This window comes from Garra rufa, chromosome 6 (assembly GCF_049309525.1).
Source record: "Garra rufa chromosome 6, GarRuf1.0, whole genome shotgun sequence".
NCBI lineage: Eukaryota > Metazoa > Chordata > Actinopteri > Cypriniformes > Cyprinidae > Garra > Garra rufa.
Genome location: NC_133366.1, coordinates 34,826,001 through 34,845,718, shown reverse-complemented (window position 1 = coordinate 34,845,718; position 19,718 = coordinate 34,826,001). Strand labels below are relative to the sequence as shown.

General features: G+C 35.5%; 1 protein-coding gene across 1 annotated transcript in view; it reads left to right on the top strand.

The window, feature by feature from the left end:
* Window positions 1-19,718, top strand: part of LOC141337234 (multiple PDZ domain protein) — a 73,340-nt gene that overhangs the window by 23,784 nt on the left and 29,838 nt on the right. Inside the window, exons 10-14 of the mRNA XM_073843012.1 lie at window positions 12,759-12,835; window positions 14,223-14,493; window positions 17,837-17,916; window positions 18,174-18,320; window positions 18,723-18,908. Coding sequence (XP_073699113.1) covers window positions 12,759-12,835; window positions 14,223-14,493; window positions 17,837-17,916; window positions 18,174-18,320; window positions 18,723-18,908 — 761 coding nt within the window. The remainder of the gene's footprint in view (window positions 1-12,758; window positions 12,836-14,222; window positions 14,494-17,836; window positions 17,917-18,173; window positions 18,321-18,722; window positions 18,909-19,718) is intronic.

The following is a 19,718-nucleotide window of genomic DNA, read 5'->3' as shown; positions in this document are numbered from 1 at the left end:
TGGGCTCGGGCCCTAATTAAAGCTGCAAGCAGCGATGACCGGGCCCTCGCCGACTGTGCAGTCACCATCCCGATAGCATCAAGAAAACGGTGCCCAGTTTGGCACATGCATTCACAGTAACCCTTTGGACTAACCCTAACTGTCTCTCCTCCTCTCTGACTCTTTCTCTTACCACCCATCCCACCTCCTTACACTCAGCCACTTACCTCACAAACAAGAGTGCAGAGCAGAGTGAGATCAGATATGTTTTATTTTTTTATTTTCTTTCATTCGTGGAGTTTTGTATAATTATGAAATGAACTGTGTTTGATCAGAATGAACAGTTATTTGTATGAAAAAAGTTTCAAAGAGTTAGGATGCTGCACTTCAAATATATAATAAATCATTGAAAATTGAAAATGGAAAATGAAATTCTAAGCACACTCTCTGCCTCAAAAACAGGAAAAAAATATTCGAATGTATTTTTTATTTTTATTTATTTGCCATGGCAACAGCATTTGATGCATCAGGGACGCCTTTACAGACTCTCATCGGCTGTGTTTTTACATTATTCTGATGAAGTTTGAAGAAAATTGAGTACAAATATATTGTTTGTTGTTCGTTCGAGTTTGTTAGTTCATTACCCATTGTTAACAAAAGAGACCCTATTTTAAATAGTTACCATGTTTTATGATCTACAACCGTTTTTAAATATTATTTTAATGATCTATAAGCATCTGTGAAATAATTATAAACAAATATATTAAAAATAAATACATATTAACTTAGTTGATGTATTTGTTTCTCATTCTAATTAAGTGAACTGAGCAGTATAGTGTGATACTTATAAGATTTTTTATTCTATCAGTGAGAGTCTATATATGTATATAAATCATATAATTTTTCCTTAAAAGATTAAAAAAAGTTTGTAAAAGCTCTTTAAGCACCTATACAAAATAATTACAGATCTGGCCATTTAAAATGCGCGCGGGAAGTAAAGTGGTCTCGCGTGACGCCGGTGTATTCCAAAGGAACACGGAAAATACAATGACATAGGAAAGACATGATCAGTAGGGGGCAGTCATGTAACGCACTGGACTGGAGCAGGCTGAAAACATTGCTGCAAACTAAAAGGTACGGTAACCTGGAGGGGACACCTTCGGTTCACTTATGTTTGTCGTGGCCACACAAATGAATTCGTAGGAACGTCATATTACTTTTTGTCATTGCCACGAGATATTAATTCCTGGGAATGTCATATTATGTCGTGGCCACAAGATTATTTTGTCGAGGTAACGACATCCTTATGTTTAATGCATAAACAAACCTGCGTAACCATAACCCAGGATTATCAGAGATAGGTTTATTAATATTTTTTATTTTGAGTTAAGAAATGTTTTTATTAATTGTTATAGGAATTAATTCAATATTAAGTTATATATTAACAATAGGCAATGCTGTATAATCGAATGTCTGTGCGCGATGTAGACAGCATTCAAAAGTTTATCAAGAATTTATTACATACAAGTACTTCAAATTAAATAGCCCTGCAAGAAACATTTTATGCATCCTTAAGTCTTATCCATTAATTGATCCTTTTTTTCTGTAATAAATGTATTATTCGTTTATATTCAGTATGTCCCCCTTAATTTCGATCTCTTAACATTCCGAATCTAAATGATAAATGCTGACATGCCATGAAAGCTTTGATTATACTATATGGCATATATTCATTTTTAGTCTAATTATAACCTATATAGTGTTTCATTGTCGAGTGAATCATTCACGTTCCATTTGTAAATCGTATGGTCACACACGGGCATTAATACAATCATAAAGTCAAAACTTTATTGGCATAATTGTAGTTCACAATATTTGCTAAATATATGCCAAATAGCATATATAAAGTTATTTAGGTTAAGCGATTCACAATAAAGAAAAAAGTAGATAGCTCTAAATCACTTATTATTTATTCTTATTATAGGTTATTATTATTTCAATACCTGGTTAGGGCTATTTATTTTTAACGCCTGACAATTATGCCAATTACGTTTTGACTTTTTGATTGTATTTATCCCCGTGTGTGACGATACATGATGTTTTCATTTACAAATGAAACTACGTGAATGATTCATTTCTCAGTAAAACAGTTTAATATTTATATAGTCTAGTCTGTTAATTGGACTAAACAAAATAAAATATGTTCAATTCATATTTTATATGTTCAATTCTTTAGTTAAGAGAAGGAATGTAGGCCTATTTTACTGTGTGACGATAAATTATTTCCAAATGAAACTATGTGAATGATTCACTCTTCAGTTATTTGTCTATTAGTTAGACTAAATAAAATACAATATATGTTAAATTTAACCTTTATACTGCATTCCAGTAAAAACCCCAGTCATAGCACCTTTACAGTATCATTTACATTCAGAATGTTATGTAACGAGATCAAAATGAAGGAAAAAATAACGAATACAAACGAATAATACAAATATAATGGGAAAAAAAGAAGGTCAGTCAATGGACAAGATTGTGGGATACATGAAATGTTTCTTGCAGGGCTATTTAATTTGAGGCCAACATGTAATACATGTAAACACTTGTGAAAGCTGTCTACATTGCGCACAGACAGCATTAGCATATACAGCATCGCCTGTATAATTATTTTATATTGTATTAATTTCTATAACAATTAATATAGGCAAACAATTTCTTAACTCAAAACGAAATCTCAAATAATTCTGGGTTACTAATGTCACGCAGGTTGGTTTATTCATTAAACTCGTGGCCACGAGAAATGCATGTTGAGCAAAAATACATTTCACGAAAATAATATAAAGATTACAAAACAAATAAAACAAATGGAATGAGGGATATGCTTTAAAGTTCACGTAAAAGCCAAATATTAAGCGGCATCCTTCATGTTTTCTTTAATCAGCAAATACTTAACATTTTTGAATTATATTCACCTTCTGTTTTTATGACAATAAATTTTGAATTCTTATTTTTTTTTTTTTAGAAAAACGTCAGAACACCGGTCTCAAAAGTAGAAGCGAAAGTCTTGTTTACACCAGCGCGGAATTTTTTTTATTCACCGTAATTGATGGATGTCTAAAACAAAAATAAGGAGAATCCTAAAACATATATATTTCTTAAAATAATAACATCTGAACTTCATACACAACAATACGGCAACGACTTTACAACAGGACACATTGTTTTATTTTAATTTTATTTTTTAGCTTGTACACCAATGGATTTCTGATGTCGGGATATTTCAGACTGCATCTCCAGCTTAATCACTTTAGTATTAAACATACGGGTCAGGAGGCGGGTCGGGTACAATATTTATTTTTTTTATTCTGCGGTCCGAGTTGCGGGTGGGTTATTTGAAAACGGTCGGGTTCGGGTTGTTTATCCACTGACCCGCGTGTCAGGTTGGACACTAATGTTTTGAAAAAAGTGGAGCGTGTGAGGAAAGCTTTCCCCTTCTCCCTGGCATGCATTTGAATGCTGAATTCGAAATGCAACTGAATGCAGTCGGAATCCGCCCCCAGCACCCCCAAGTCTCCAAATGTTGATTACAACAAGGCAACAGACAGCATTCAACACCCCACCCCACCCCCACTCTGCCATTCATAAACATTTCGCTCTTTATACTGCATGCCGCTTAACTCTGATGCCTCATTAACGGCTACTTTTCAGAAAACTGATTAAAAAAAATACACTTCCCTTTGGTTTCCCAGAACAGACTTAAGCCTAGTTCCAGGCTAAAATGATGTAAATCGGAGCTGTTTAAAGATGAATAAAAAAAAAATAAAAAAAAACTTTTACTGATCGTTGGTCGGAGTACCCGCAGTTCGTGACTGGAAGCTGTTAAGAGACAGACTTAATGAACTTCTCCGAAATAGAAGAACTACTTTTCCACTTTAAAAAAGAAAAAGAAAAAGAAAAAAAGGTGAAAAAAAAATTGCATAACTCACTGGAGCACTTTTGATACTTAACAATTGTTGTATTCGTTGTCAGTCATATAGGCTAAGCTTTATTGTTTTCAAAAGTGAGCCTTCTGTTTATTTGTCTAAATTATTTTCTATATTAGGATATAATACTAGGCTATAGTAGCCTATTTATGGACATTAGGCCAAATCTACATGGGTTTCTTCCCTTTCACTTCAGTTAGTTTTTAAGAAAAAAAAAAAAAAAAAAAAACTGCATGGACAGTGCGTCATAATAATGTACGGCATCAAAATGTAAGAACAAATCTAAAGACAATAATAATAATAATAATAATAATAATAATAATAATAAAATTAATTATTAACACTCCTAAAAGTACAGTATAGTGCTCAGATACACTTACGGTAGGTGACCTAACCCTAGTTGATACTTTATTTCAACTTTTCAATTATTTCATTAACTAACAAATAAACAAATGCCTTTCCGATGTGATATAAGTGAAAAGGGAGACGATTTCGAAAATGATTTCACCATAAGGCGGATGCGAACTCGGGTCTCCCGCGTCAAAAACGATAGGTTACTCGTATTATCACTTACGCCACTGAAAATGTTGCAGAACAGCCGTCTTTTGTAATATTTGTAAATATGGAGTATTTGCATTGTGTAAAAAATTAAATAAAAGGCACCAGACTACAGAAAATGGCATATACTAAAGAATTTATTTTTCTGGGGGAGGACCCACCCACATTTATTTTGCTTCCAACGCCCATGCTTGATGATGAATTATAGTCTACAGGATATAACAATAAAGTGCTTTTCCAATCCCGAATCCACAAGGTTTTATTCCGCATCCACCCGCTCCCGCTATAACTATATTATTCGCCCGCTGCCCGCTTAGAATAAATTTCTGAGCACCAAAATCGCAAAAACAAATCAAAATAATAATAGTAATAATACTAATAAATAAATAAATTAATTTTTAACTCTATAAAAACAGTAGTTTATATTTAACCTCTCCATTTCTATTCCTCTCTACTCAAATTAATTGTCAGTGTATCTAAAATTGTGTATCTTAGAAAAAGAAAAAGAGGAACTACCTCTTAAACATGCATATCTTAATTTGATGTTGCTTTAAAACGCTGAAATATATAATGTATTTTATTCTGAAGGTGAAAGTGGTCCAGTTATTTAACTGCCTGCGGCGCCGTCAGGATCACGTTTTTTCCCCCCTTTAATTAAGTGGATACAGCTTACAATACTCGTTCAAGAGTAAGGGATTGCTCAAAACTATGCTATTTTACATATTTCTGTTACTTGTGTACAATCACAATGAAAAAACAGATGTGTATGCTATTTGTAAAAAAAAAAAAAAAAATGTAAACAAGATGCTGGTTCAAGGGCGCGTCACAGAAATTGCCTACAATTCTGCATATAGGCTTGCTACTTATTAATTTTATTTTATTTCGTTTTGTTAAATTATTATTCATTAAGAAATTTATATTTCGCATATGGGCATTTTTATTTATTTTACATACAGCTTTTTTGGGTTTTCTCTGTGCATAAGATCTGCGCGTGATGTTCTGATGTTTATGCTGCTTTTTGCTTGTGTACAATTAACCCCTCAAAACGAATTTAGCTGTTATTAATGTGTCACAGCCACGTTTCAATTTAAATGTAATTTAACACAATCTTGTCGTTAATAATAACTAAACGTGTCGGTTGTCGTTTGGAAAAAAAACAGAAATGAACATTTCTATTTTCAATGCAGTCTAATAAAAGTTCAACAGGAAAAAAATGAAAGAAAATAATAATAAAACTGCTCCTGCTTATGAATAAATTTTTGCTTGATGATGAAGTATCTAAATAGTCTATAGGATATAACAAAGTGCTTTTCCAGTCCCGCTTCCACGAGGTTTTATTCCGCATCCACCCGCTCCGCGCTATATTAACTATATTATTCGCCCGCGGCCCGCTTAGAATAAATTTCTAAGCACCAAAATCGCAAAAATACTGTAGTTTATATTTATCCTTCCCATTTCTATCTGTCTCTTCTCAAATTAATTGTCAGTGTATCTAAAATTGTGTATCTTAGAAAAAGAAAAAGACGAACTACCTCTTAAACATGCATATCTTAATTTGATGTTGCTTTAAAACGATGAAATATATAGCCTAATGTATTTTATTCTGAAGGTGAAAGTTGTCGAGTAATTTAACTGCCCGCGGCGCCGTCAGGATCACTTGATTTTTTTCCCCTTAATAAAGTGGATACAGCTTACAATACTCGTTCAAGAGTACGGCATTGCTTAAAACTATGATATTTTACATATTTCTGTTATTTGTGTACAATCACAATAAAAATAAAAAAAAAACTAAAAAAAAAAAACGCGTAGGCTATTTGTAAAAAAAAAAAAAAAATGGAAACAAGATGCTGGTTTAAGGGCGCATCACAGAAATTGCCTAAAATTCTGCATATAGGCTTGCTACTTATTAATTTGTTAAATTATTATTCATTCAGAAAAGAAAAACATATATTTCTTATGTGGGCCTATTTTATTTATTATTATATATAGGTTTATTGGGTTTTTCTCTGTGCATAAGCTCTGCACGTGAGGTTCTGATGTTTATGCTGCTTCTTGCTTGTGTATAATTAATCCCTGAAAATGAATTTAGCGGTTTACGTCAGTTGTCGGTTGGAGAAATAAAATAACCGAAATTAACATTTCTGTTTCCGATGCAGTCTAATAAATGTTCGTCAGGAAAACAAAGAAAGAAAACAAAATAACAATACAACTGCACCTGCTTATGAATAGGCTATCTTTTTGCTATTGGTTTGAACCATAATTTCAGGAAAGAGGAATCATTGAACTATTGTACTGGTATTTGTGACCAACGCCCCCTAGAGCTGGCCATGGTGTTTGGCTACAGAATGTTGTTCCTTGCGCCACCTGGTGGATATTATATGAAGTGCAACAACGTTGTAAAAAAATCTAAAAAAGCCGCTGCGGCAGGACGCGTGCCCACGCGTGCCGAATTGCAGGCTGCCGCGTGAAAATAGACGCATTTTTAATGGCCAGATCTGTATGTAAAAGTACACTGACAGTACAGTACACATCAACTGATTCTTTGCATTATTGTCATTCTTATACACTGAGAATGAGCTAAATAGCATTAGAGGTCAAACGTTTCCTTATCTTATGAGGACCTCTAGTGTTCATCCCTGGTACTAGAGCTTTAATCTGACAAATTTATATCACACTTTTAATGATTTTGGGGCCTCTGAGCATGATAACATTTTGAAACTACACGTATTACCTAAGAATTTCTTGTTCTTTATATGTAAAAAGTTTTGATGAGTTAGAATAATGCAATTTAAAGATATATGGAAATAACTCTCCATCTTTTTTACTGTTACTTTCATAAATCACCACATCAACACCGTTCAAGATATCCCAAAGCCGTTCACATTTTAACATCTTCAGTATCTTGGCACCATGTTGACAAAGTTTGGTGTGCACTGTCTGATTCTGCTATGAGTGATATGAATTTATTCAGCTATATTTTTCCAAAAATCCACATTCAAATCAAAATAGCTGACATCCTGTTGGTCGTAGCTAATGGGTGTAAATTTTTTGCAAAAAAAATCTGGTGATCAAAAATGATTAGGCTGTAGTTAAGAACTGTTAGTTTTATGGACAGTTAGAATGTTTTGTATATACAGACAAGGGCTTTATGATGGGCCTGATTTGAATTTAGAAAAATGTTTTATTTCTTAAACATGTTTGAAGTTCTTAATAGATTTCACTGTTGCACATTTAGTCTTTTTATTTTTTTTTACAGTAATGTGCATTTTGCAGTTTGTTTACATGGTGTACATTGGATGCACATATTTATGACTTCTTGTTACAGTATTCATTTAAAATAAAAGTTGTTGTCGAATTGCCAAATTGGTCACAATACCCTACCCTAATTCACATCCTAATGAATAAACAACCAAGAGTTTAAATATTCCCTTCTATCTCCTCCTCTCTGACTCTCTTTCCACCCATCCCCCCTCCCCTAACACTCAAAAAACACACACCAACTTACCACGCACACACATAAGTGCAGAGCAGAGAGGGATCAGATTTGTTTTTTAATTTTCATTAATTCATAGATCTTTGTATAATTATGAAATGAACGTTGTCTGATCAGAATGACTAGTAGTCTGTATGAAAAAAGTTTCAAAGACTTTGGATGGTGCACTTTAAAGATATAATAAAATTACGGCTATCTTTTTTTACTCCGATTTCAATCAATTACCACATCAACACCGTTCAAGATATCCTAAATCTGCTCACAAGTTAGCATCTTCAGAATGTTGGCATCATGTCAAAAAAGTTTGGTGTGAATTGGTTGGTTTTCCCGAGAGAAGTATATAAAATTCCACAGCCTGATTTTTCCAAATATCCACATTCAAATCAAAATAGCCAACTTCCTGTCGATCGTAGCTAATGGGTGTAAATTAGAAATGTTTCTGGCTTGATGAGATCAATATATGTACCGAGTTTGGTGACTGTAGGACAAACGAAACCCCCAACTTTTGTCAAAAGGTGGCGCTATGGAGTGCCTGCTCCACGCCCATTTATGGGCTTTTATCAGTGTCTAAATATCATTAATACAGATGTGTGTGTGAAGTTTCATGAAATTCTGAGTATTTTAAGTGGCTCCAAAACACAAAAAGCTAAAGTTAAAGTTTGACACGTTGCCATGGCAACATTATAAAAGTTATCGATAATGCAATTCACAGATTCTCATTGGCCATGTTTCAACATTATTGAGATGAAGTTTGAAGCAAATTGAGTAAAATTAAGAGGTTGATTTAAAAGCATTTAGAAAACGTTGCGCTTTGTGCTGCCAGTTGGTGGCGCTATAACTTTGACTCCTAATAGTCACATCTCTGTGATCGGCATCATAAGATGAACAAACTGCTGAAGTTTGGTCAAAATCAGACAAAGTGTGTTAAAGTTATTAGACACTTCCTGTTTCTCATTTCTCGCCATAACTTTGTCGCCCCGCCACGACCAAACCGTTCGAGATATCAAAAATCCCCTGGCAATTTTGCATCCCCAATGTCTTGAGGTCATGCTGACCGAGTTTGGTGGCAATTGGTGGAAAGGCTTGGGAGGAGTATTTCAAATTCCATTGCATGCGCTTTTTAGACATCCCTGAATAGCTGACTTCCTGTTGGGCGAAGCACTGACTTTGAGCATGAAAGTTGTTCGGCCCGATGAGGTCTATATGTGTATGAATTTTGATAAATGTAGGTCAACTGGTGTGTGCTCCAGAGTCCCTCAAAAGTAAAAATTTTTAACGCTGTGCCACGCCCCCCCCAGGTGACCCCCCCATGTCAAAGTTTGTCCGGCCCTGATGGCCGCAGGTTCCAATGTGTGTGCAAAGTTTCAAGAGTTTTCGTGTATGTTAAGGGCCCCGAAATGACCCAAAACATTGATGAAATAATAATAATAATAATAATAATAATCCTTAGAAAAACAATAGGGCCTTCGCCCATTCTGGGCTCGGGCCCTAATTAAAGCTGCGAGCAGCGATGAACGGGCCCTCGCACCTGGGCTCACCGCCGACCGGTGGCTTCAGGAAATCAGCAAACGGTGGGCAGTATGCTTTTAAAACAGTAAATATAGAAAAAATATGTCATAAGTCATTTAAATGTGCCAAACTTGCCGCTGCCAGATGGTGGCGCTATGCCTATAACTGATTATTGGCATGTAGATGTGTTCAGGCCAGCACTATTATCAAACATATGAAGTTTGGTGCAGATTGACCTTGGTATGTTTGAGTTAGTGAAAGATATGATATATCCTGCTGCCAACAAGTGGCGCTATGATAATATCTGAATATTGGCCTTTAGGTGTCTTCAGGCCAGGACTCTTACCAAACCTGTGAATTTTGTGGCAGATCAGACATTTTATGGCTAAGTTATAACAACTCAATGAAAACTCAAGATCCTCACAATTCAACATCTCTAAGGCCTCAAGATCAGACTGACCAAATATAATGTTGATTTAATTAAATGCAATCAATGCAAGGACTTCAGATAATGCCAACTGTGAACCAATATGCAAAATTTTCCCTATACTCTGATGATGATGATAAGAACATGATTCATGATGATAACAAAATGTTATTATTGCTTGCTTTACATCCACCACTTCTGCTTAAATGTCATTGTTACCTATCTGTACAAGTTTTGTGTGGATATTGCTTTGCTGGTGACTCCTCCTGTTACAAGGCATCACTCTTAAGCGCTACATAACTAAGAATCAATAAGGAAAACAGTGCCCAGTTGGCACATGCATTCACAGTAACCCTCTGCTAGTTTGGATTTTAAGTTTACAGAATTGAAAGGGTTAGACTTTAAAATCAACACACAGACACATACACACAAAATATAAAATGTTGCCATCCAGTTTCATTTGTTAAAATTAACTATATTAGTTAACATGACCAATAAATAAATAGCATTTATTAATGTTAATTAATATTAAGCTAAAAGAAGTATTCATATAAAGTTTATGTACTGTGTATTAACATGAACATGAACACAGTTCATGTGGGTGTACAGCAATACACAATAAAGTGCTCTATAAACGCTTCATTCTTTCAAAATATCTTTAAAAATCAAGTTGAGTATTTTAACGGGGTGATACATATATATATATATAACTGATCTTAAAATTATGGTTTTCAGATGTTTTGAAGAGATAACAGTAACGTTTGTTTTGTTGTCAAAGTTTGTCTTAATTTTTTATTATTATTATTTTATATTCAATAAATAACACTATGTAAATATTGTCTATCAATGAAGATAAATTGATCATGCTAAAAAGTTGTATTTTTTAAAATCTTTTGCTATGTGACTGAATAGGACAAGTTCATGGTACAGTTAAGTAAAAAATAAATAAAAAACAACAACTGCAAAATACGAACAATGAAAGACTTAGTGACCCTTTATATTTTCTCAAAATATCAGACTCTCAAAGATCAGACATATTTATGTAATTACAATACATATGTGCATTTTTTGTTCAAAGATGGTCTGTAGGATGGCTCTCTACTCTGTCACCCTCTCTGCCTCTCACCCCTCCCCCCTGCAATAATGAGCTTCTCTGTGCCTGACTGAACGCACACACATACTGTAGAGACATTCACCCAGAGTGACAGCAGGTTTCTGAGTTATTTTTTTAATTTTCTTTAATTCATTGAAGCTTGTATAAAATTTATATTTCCAGCACTTGCTCAGAATGATTAGATCTCTGTGTGAAAAAAGTTTTAAAGAGTTTGGATGCTGCACTTTAAAGATATAAAAAATTAGGGTTATGTTTTTTACTATATCTTTAAAAAATCACCACGTCCACACCGTTCGAGATATCCAAAATCCGCTCGCAATTTAACATCTTCAGAATCTTCTCTTCATGTTAAAAAAGTTTGGTGTGAACAGCTGGTTGTTCTTAGGAGTAGTGTGAATTTGTTTACTACCTGATTTTTCAAAAAATCCACCTTCAAATCAAAATAGCCGGCTTTCTGTTGGTCTTAGCTAATGAGTTTGATTTAGAAAGTTGTCCAGATTGATGAGAACAATATATGTACAGAGTTTGGTGACTGTAGGAAAAACTAACCCCCCAACTTTTGTCAAAAGATGGCGCTATAGAGTGCCTGCTCCACGCCCATTTATGACCTTTTGCCAGTGTCTAACTATCATTAATATTGATGTGTGTGTTGAGTTTCATGAAATTCTAAGCATGTTATCTGCCTCGAAAAGACAGGAATGTAATTTTAAAGTTTGACACGTTGCCATGGCAACAGCATTCGATTTATCATCGACCCCTTTACATATTCTTATCGGCCGTGTTTTGACATGATTTTGATGAAGTTTAAAGAAAATCGAGTAAAATTAAGAGGCTGATTTCAAATCATTTTGAAAATGACACGTTTCCTGCTGCCAGTTGGTGGCGCTATAACTTTGACTCATAATAGTCACATTTATGGAATCGGCATCATACAAGGAACAAACTGGTGAAGTTTCATCAGAATCAGGCAATGTGTGCAACAGTTATTAGACACTTCCTGTTTCTCATTTCTCGCCATAACTTTGTCGCCTTGCCACGGCCAAACCGTTCGAGATATCAAAAATCTCCTCGCAATTTAGCGTCCCCAATGTCTTGAGATCATGCTGACCGAGTTTGGTGACAATCCCATGGAATTCCTGGGAGGAGTACGTTAAATTCCAGAGCATGCGCTTTTTAAACAGCCCTAAATATCTCACTTCCTGTTGCGTGGAGCCCATGACATAGAGTACAAAAGTTGTTCAGCTCGATGAGATCTATATGTGTACCGAGTTTCATATCAATACGCGTAAGTATGTGTGCGCAGTACATCAAGTTTTCAAACTGTGTTCCAGGGGGCGCTGTAGAGGCCCTGAACCACGCCCGGGTCCCAGCCTCTGTGGCGTCCGGACGACGGCAGATTCCGACGTGTGTGCAAATTTTCAAGAGTTTTTGAGTATGTTAAGGCCCCCAAAAGTGCCCCAACGGTTGAAAAAAAATAAAAATAAAAAAAAAAACAAAAAAAAACAAATAAGAATCCTTAGAAGAACAATAGGGCCTTCGCCCTTTTGGGCTCGGGCCCTAATTAAATAATAACGATAATTTTGACCCATACAATGTATTGTTGGCTATTGCTACAAATATATTAAGTAGCATAAGACTGGTTTTGTGGGCCAGGGTCACAAATGTGAAAGATTAAATGAATATTGCGTTTTTTAGAATCCAGTGGATTTGAAGTAAAGAGCATACTGAAAGGAAATGCAGTGGATCAGGATGGACAAATTCACATCTTTGCTGTGAGTTCAATACAGATCTTTATTTTTTACATTGTAAAGAAAACATTTTTTCATTTTTCAGTGGTTTCAGATCAAATTATGTTATAGTTATTAACCCTGTTATTGTTTCTCTTGTGTTGTGTGTGCGTGGGAAGGCTGTTTACATTGTAGTGTTTGTTTTAGGCTGAATATTAGTATGTATTATGTATAATTAATTACATTGTTGCTGGTTTTGTGTTCGCATTTGTGTAAATGTGTCATTAGTCCAACCCTCATGTTCGATTTGGGGTCTCAGAGACCTCAGGGCCATTTTGGCAACTTAACATTGAAGCATCATGTTAATACTTAATGACTTTTTTAATGAGAGCTTATTATAAAGAGAATTTCAACTTGCTTCATAACACACTTCAAACGTCTTCGATGAAAAGTTTTGCATTAATTATGTTTGGGGTTTTAGAGACCTCAGATATGAAACATTAAATAATGCAATGACTTTTCAATGATGAGATTCTCTGACTGGTGTACACACTGAAAATACACTTCTGTCAGATGTTTATGTGTTATTATATTTTCTATATGTGTTCTGCCAAGGTCAGAATGACTGTATACAAGGCGCATTTCTGAGAAATGCTTGCTTGCTTTGTGGTAGAATAGAGGGATAAAGCAGCTTGGGATGGGCAAATCATTCTTGAAGCATCAATATTTTCAGTACTGATGTTATAGCAAGAGCTATTTAGCCTGAAAATCAATGCGTACCATGAGCTTTGAAGTGAAAAAAATGGACTGTGTTAGCATATGGTTGTTTATGATTGGAACTATTTGTCTTAACATGCAGAAATTCTGAGAGAAGCAAGCACAGACATCTTCTAGTGTTATTTCACACTAAATCAAGATGAAGATAATGTGACACTTTTATAATTATAGTGTTATGTTATAATAGGGTTTTTGTGAAAATAAAGTTATGATCACATTTTATAATTGTTGTTAATGATAAACTAAACAGAAGCCTGATCATTAGCAAGTTAGACTTATTAAATGATAAAGGATGGCTTTCAAATATAATGTTAAATTGCTATAATTATCTGTTTTATCCTTATAAATCACTTTTTTTTTCACTTATTATAGGTATTGCTACTGGTACTAGTACGTTACTTTTGAGTAACAACTTACAGATTTCACACTTCCTTGGTTTGAATATAACATGAGAACTTAATCTATAACAGGAGAACTTAACTTTTACATTCTGGGACCCTTTTCATTGTTGTTTTTGAAAAAAAAAATACAAATTTTCAAATATCTGAACAGAAATCATATGTGTAAGTGTATAAATATGAATAGTATTATTTGTCTCATTAATATACATATTATATTAACTGTTAAATAATTATTTTGGTATGTGTGGTTTTAGGTGGATGGTCAGAGTCCGTATGACTGCAGTAAACAGAAAGCGAAGGAGATGCACATGACTGGCCAACAAGTGGAGATCTCTATTTGGAGAAAGGGCTCACCATCTGGAACGCAAACAACCGCCACAATGTCCCAAAGACCCTTAACCCCTCTGGGTCTCCTTCCCCCTCCACTGCCTCCATGCCTACCAGAGCCAAAACCAGTTCTGCCCCCAGGGAAAGTTTTCTTTACTGAACGCCGGGACCTCAACTTCAACTTCAACAGAGAGTGCAGTTAGTGAAAGTCTTGTCACTTGTTTATTTGCACTCATTCACACTGGGTTTGATTCATGAGTTCTCTTTCACTTTGGCCCATTCTCTGTGTGAAGTCTTAGTATCTCTTTGACCCTACTTTGATTCTAATAACAGCTTCTGTTTCTGTTTGTTCTTTTTGCGACCTCAGTTGAGTCAACGCAAACCTGTTATTTAGAGTCCAAGATGGAGAATAAAAAACAGTCCTCACATAAGAACAGAAGACATTGTGTTCTAGGTTATTTACAATTCAATGTCAATGGACTAATTAATTATAAGAGCCTTTCGTTTTGACTTGCACCTCAAGTTTGTTAGTGTATTAATAAAACATCTATAATAATATACTAATATAATTGCGATTTAAGGGAACCCCAGCTATTAAGACTTGTATGGCTTAATGTAGCATAAATGATGTCTCTTATTGAAATATGTAATAGAAAACCCAAGAAAGATTTACATTATTTTTAAAAATCCACATTGTTTTATACATATTTTGGCTATGGGGAAGCCATTATTTAGATTACCTCAAATGGTTATACTATACAACTCAGAACTGTTTCAGTAGCTGTGTTACTAGAAGCCTCAAAGTAGAGGGCTGCATTGGGATTGGGACCCGCCGGGTCCCGCGGGACCCAACGCAAATCTCGCGGGAGCGGGTGGTTTGAACTTTGCTGCGGGCAGGAATGGGCGGCTAAAAAAAAAGCACTGCGGGATCGGGATGCTCACCGCGCTTTGCGTTAGTGAGGAAAAAAAGTCTTAAACTTACTTCGTTTTCAGGACGGAGGTAAAGTGCAACTCCATTTCATTGGACAGCTTAACTTGTTTTGCAGGGGGATTTCGAGAGGGGGTTTCGGGAAAACCTGTCCAGTTTTCTTCCGTCCACTCGCCTTTTTCCCGTTGTTTGGGCTGCCCCGCAGTGCCCTCCCTCTTCCCTCGCCCGATGCAAATCCGTTCTGTACTTCTAACGGCCTGTCTACGGCACAACGCCGTAAAAAAGTGAAAAATGTGAAAAAAGTACTTGAAGTCGGACTCGGTAGCATAAGCGTTTTAGATGTCCTCGATAGCCCAGGCTACTATTCCCTACCAGTGTGTCAGAATACATGCAGGCCAGGGAAAGAAACAAACATGAATCTCCTTAATAACATCAATACAAATACGTTTTTTTCCCTGCGGGACGAAGAGGCAAAATCAATGCATTTCTATTATTAGTTTTGCGGGTGCGGGCGGGAGTGGTCATACATATTGCGGGTGCGGGCGGGAGTGTGACACACACGTTGCGGGAGCGGGCGGTAATGGTCAGAAATTCGGCGGGCGCGGGCGGGAGCGGGATGAAGAAAACAGTCCCGCGCAGGGCTCTACCTCAAAGGTATCAGGGCTAAAGTGGACAGAACAAAGACGCAGGTCTTTAGGAAGTTTTATTCGCCCACAGGCATCTTTCCATTATTTTCTCCTCTTCTTATTGTTATAAAAGCAGTGAAAACTTACATCCTTTCTCTTGTTGCCCTTCAACTGAAAATTACAACCAACAGCTGCACAATGTGCTCATCGTATCAGTATTTTATTTTCCGAGTCGTGTTTTGGTAAAAGTAGCTCATCGATTTGACGTAATCGAAATAGTGGCGCACCTGTAGTCCAAAATATGTATAAAACAATGTGTATTTTTACATTTAAACTTATTAGAAATTAAGGTTTACATCACTTGATCACCAATGGATCCTCTGCAGTGAATAGGTGCTGTCAGAATGAGATTTCAAACAGCTGATAATGATCTACAACATGACTCCAGTCCATCAATTATGGATTATTGTGATGTTTTTATCAGGTGTTTGGGCTCTCATTCTGACAACACCCAATTCACTGCAGATGATCCTTTGGTGAGCAAGTGGTGTTACAATGAAGAAAAAACTCATCCACACCTTGAATGCCCTGAGGGTCAGTACATTTTTGGGATAACTATTTCTTTAACTTGTGTTTAATGTAGTCTGGGCTATATTTTCTTTTACCTTGAATAGTTTTGTTCACTTTGACAGCTGTCTAATCACCATCTGTAATTTAGCTATACAGTTAAGGTCAGAATCTGCTAAATGTTCATTATTTTAGCAAAAGTAGAGGAGAAGGATCATACAAAATGCATGTAATTTTTTTTATTTAGTACTGACCTGAATAAGATATTTCAAATAAAAGATGTTTACATATAGTCCACAAGAAAAAATAATAGTTGAATTTATAAAAATGACCCCGTTAATAGTTACATACATTTGATTCTTAATACTGTGTTGTTACCTGAATGATCCACAGCTGTTTTGTTTTTTTTGTTTGTGATAGTTGTTCATGAGTACCTTGTTCAAGAAGGTTCTTCAAGGAAGGTTTAAATGCTCACTGATGCTCCAAAAGGAAAAATGATGCATTAAGAGCCAGGGGTGTAAACTTTTGAAAAGACTGATGTGTAACTTTTCTTACTTTGCCTACATATAATTTTTTTTTTCAGTTAGTATTACCCTTTAGAAGCTACAGAAGATACTCACATGTTTCCCAGAAGACAAAATAAGCTAAATTTACCCTGGTGTATAAATTCCAAAAGTTTTCACCCCTCAGCTCTTAATGCATTATGTTTTCTTCTGGATGCTGTAAAACCAAAGAATTTGTGGGACCTAAAGGATTTTTCTAAAGAACAGGGGGCAGATTAACTGTTCACTAAACTAAAAAAAAGAAACACAGCTGTGGATCCATCAGGTAACAGCACAGTATTAAGAATCAAACATATGTAAACTTTTAAACGGGGTCATTTTTTTAAATTCAACTATTATTTTTTTCTTGTGGACTATATGTAAATGTCTTTTATGTGAAATGTCTTATTCAGGTCAGTACTAAATAAAAAATAACAGGCATTTTGTATGATCTCTACTTATTTTGGTATAATAATTAACATTTTGCAGATTCCACAAAATGTATGTAATCTTTCGACCTCAACTGTAGGTGTCTTTTCTAGATTTGACAATCGTTTCATCAAAAGTTGCTAACCCTATTTATTTTGCTTTGCTAACTGTACACCATTACCGTTCAGTCAAGGGTATTTAACAGCATGTCACAAATACGGTCCATAGATATTAAGCTGTAAATAACCCAAAATATTCCTTTAAGATTTCTATAGTGTGCTTGATGATTTCTAACGTAAATATAAATAAAATGTGAAAAACAAATCCTGATTCAATCACAGTGTGACTGACATGATGAAAACATACATTTTCTTTTATAGCCTTGTCTTCTCCTCAGTCATGTTGTCATTTATTTATTAGCTCTGTGATGCTTGGAAATTTTGTTTTAGTTTGCAAGCTGTCTGATGAAGAGGAGGAAATATTGAAGGTGAAGTGGCAAAGCAAACTGGGTCCTCAATATGAAGTCATGGTGCGTCTCATCTGTATTCTCTCCTGTTTAGCTGACAGTTAGTGTTCGTAGCTGAGATTTGAGAGTGTGTGTCAGCATACGTTTACATTCAGTATGTGTCTCTTTAAATGCCTGTTTTTGATGTATGTGAATGTCTACTGTATATTTGTATATCAATCTATATATATATATATATATATATATATATATATATGCATATGCATTTATGTTTGTGTGTGTGTGTGTGTGTGTGTGTGTGTGTGTGTGTGTGTGTGCAGGTGGCCCAGGTACAGAAATTCACTGAGAGTAGCGGTCTTGGAGTGAGTTTGGAGGCTAAGGAAGGTCATCACTATATCTGCTCTATACTGCCAGAGGGTCCAATTGGACAGACCGGAATCATACGACCTGGAGACGAACTGCTAGAGGTTCACTTTATATTATAATATAACACAGTCATGTAGAATATCTCACATAACATTACAAACACTACTACTATAGAATTTATTTACTTAAAAAAACTATGGAAAATATATTTGGTTGTACTTCAAAGTCAAACAAGCATTACACACAGATAATACTGTTGTTTATAGATTACGCTGTTGTAATCCCTTATCATAAACCCTGCTAACACATGCATGCATAATAACCAAACGCGCTCATCTTTCTTTCTGCATTCTGTTTTCTATGCATAGCACTTTATTCAGTGCTGACTGCACATGAATATCAATCATGACAGCTACTTAAAAATAGCCCTTCCTGTCAGTAGAAAAGCCCAGAGGATCATTTCAGCAGAACAAGCGAAGTTGATGTGTTTGTTCTGTCTGTAGGTGAACCGGTTCCCTCTGATTGGTGAGACACATAAGGAAGTTGTGAGCTTGCTGAAGGAGCTTCCTGTGAATGTTTGTGTGGTATGCAGTCGTCTCATCCCACCCACAGTCAGCGAGGAAGATGATGATGATGGTGACGATGTACAACTCACCCTCAAGGAGCTACTAGCAGAATTTCATGAAAAGGTTTCCTGTGTGTGTTTGTGTATCATGATATTTAAAAAGAAAAGTTTAAATGTAATTGTATTCAGTTGTTCATGAGTCCCTTGTTTGTCCTGAACAGTTAAACTACCTGCTGTTCTTCAGGAAAATCCTTCAGGTTCCACAAAAGCATTTTTATGTATTTGAACACTTTCCAACAATGACTGTATGATTTTTTTAGATCTATCTTTTCACACTGAGGGTAACTGAGGGACCCATATGCAACTATTACAGAAGGTTCAAACTTTCACTCACGATGCATTAAAATCCAGAGGGTGTAAACTTTTGAACAGAATAAAGTGTAAATTTTTCTTATTTTGTTTAAATATCATATTTTTTTTCCATTTAGTACTGCCCTTCAGAAGCCACAGAAGATACTTAGTACACAGCTTTTTTTTGTTTAGTGATAGTTGTTCATGAGTCCCTTGTTTGTCCTGAACAGTTAAACTGTCCGCCGTTCTTCAGGTCCCACAAATTCTTTGATTTTTCAGCATTTTTGTGTATTTGAACCCTTTCCAATAATGCTGCCATCCAAAGGCAAAGTGCAGTAACTACACATTTGGTCAAAATTGAGTTAAGGCTTAAAATGGACTTTGTGACAACTGCTTTGTATTTTGGCAACAAGTGTCAACATGTTTGACTAGCTGGCGTAAAAACTTTAAAGGCATTTTTCTCAGTTTCAGTGTTGGCGTAGTTACTGCACTTTGCCTTTGGAGGGCAGAATAGCTGTATGATTTTGAGATCCATCTTTTCACTCTGAGGACAACTGAGGGACTCATATGCAACTATTACAGA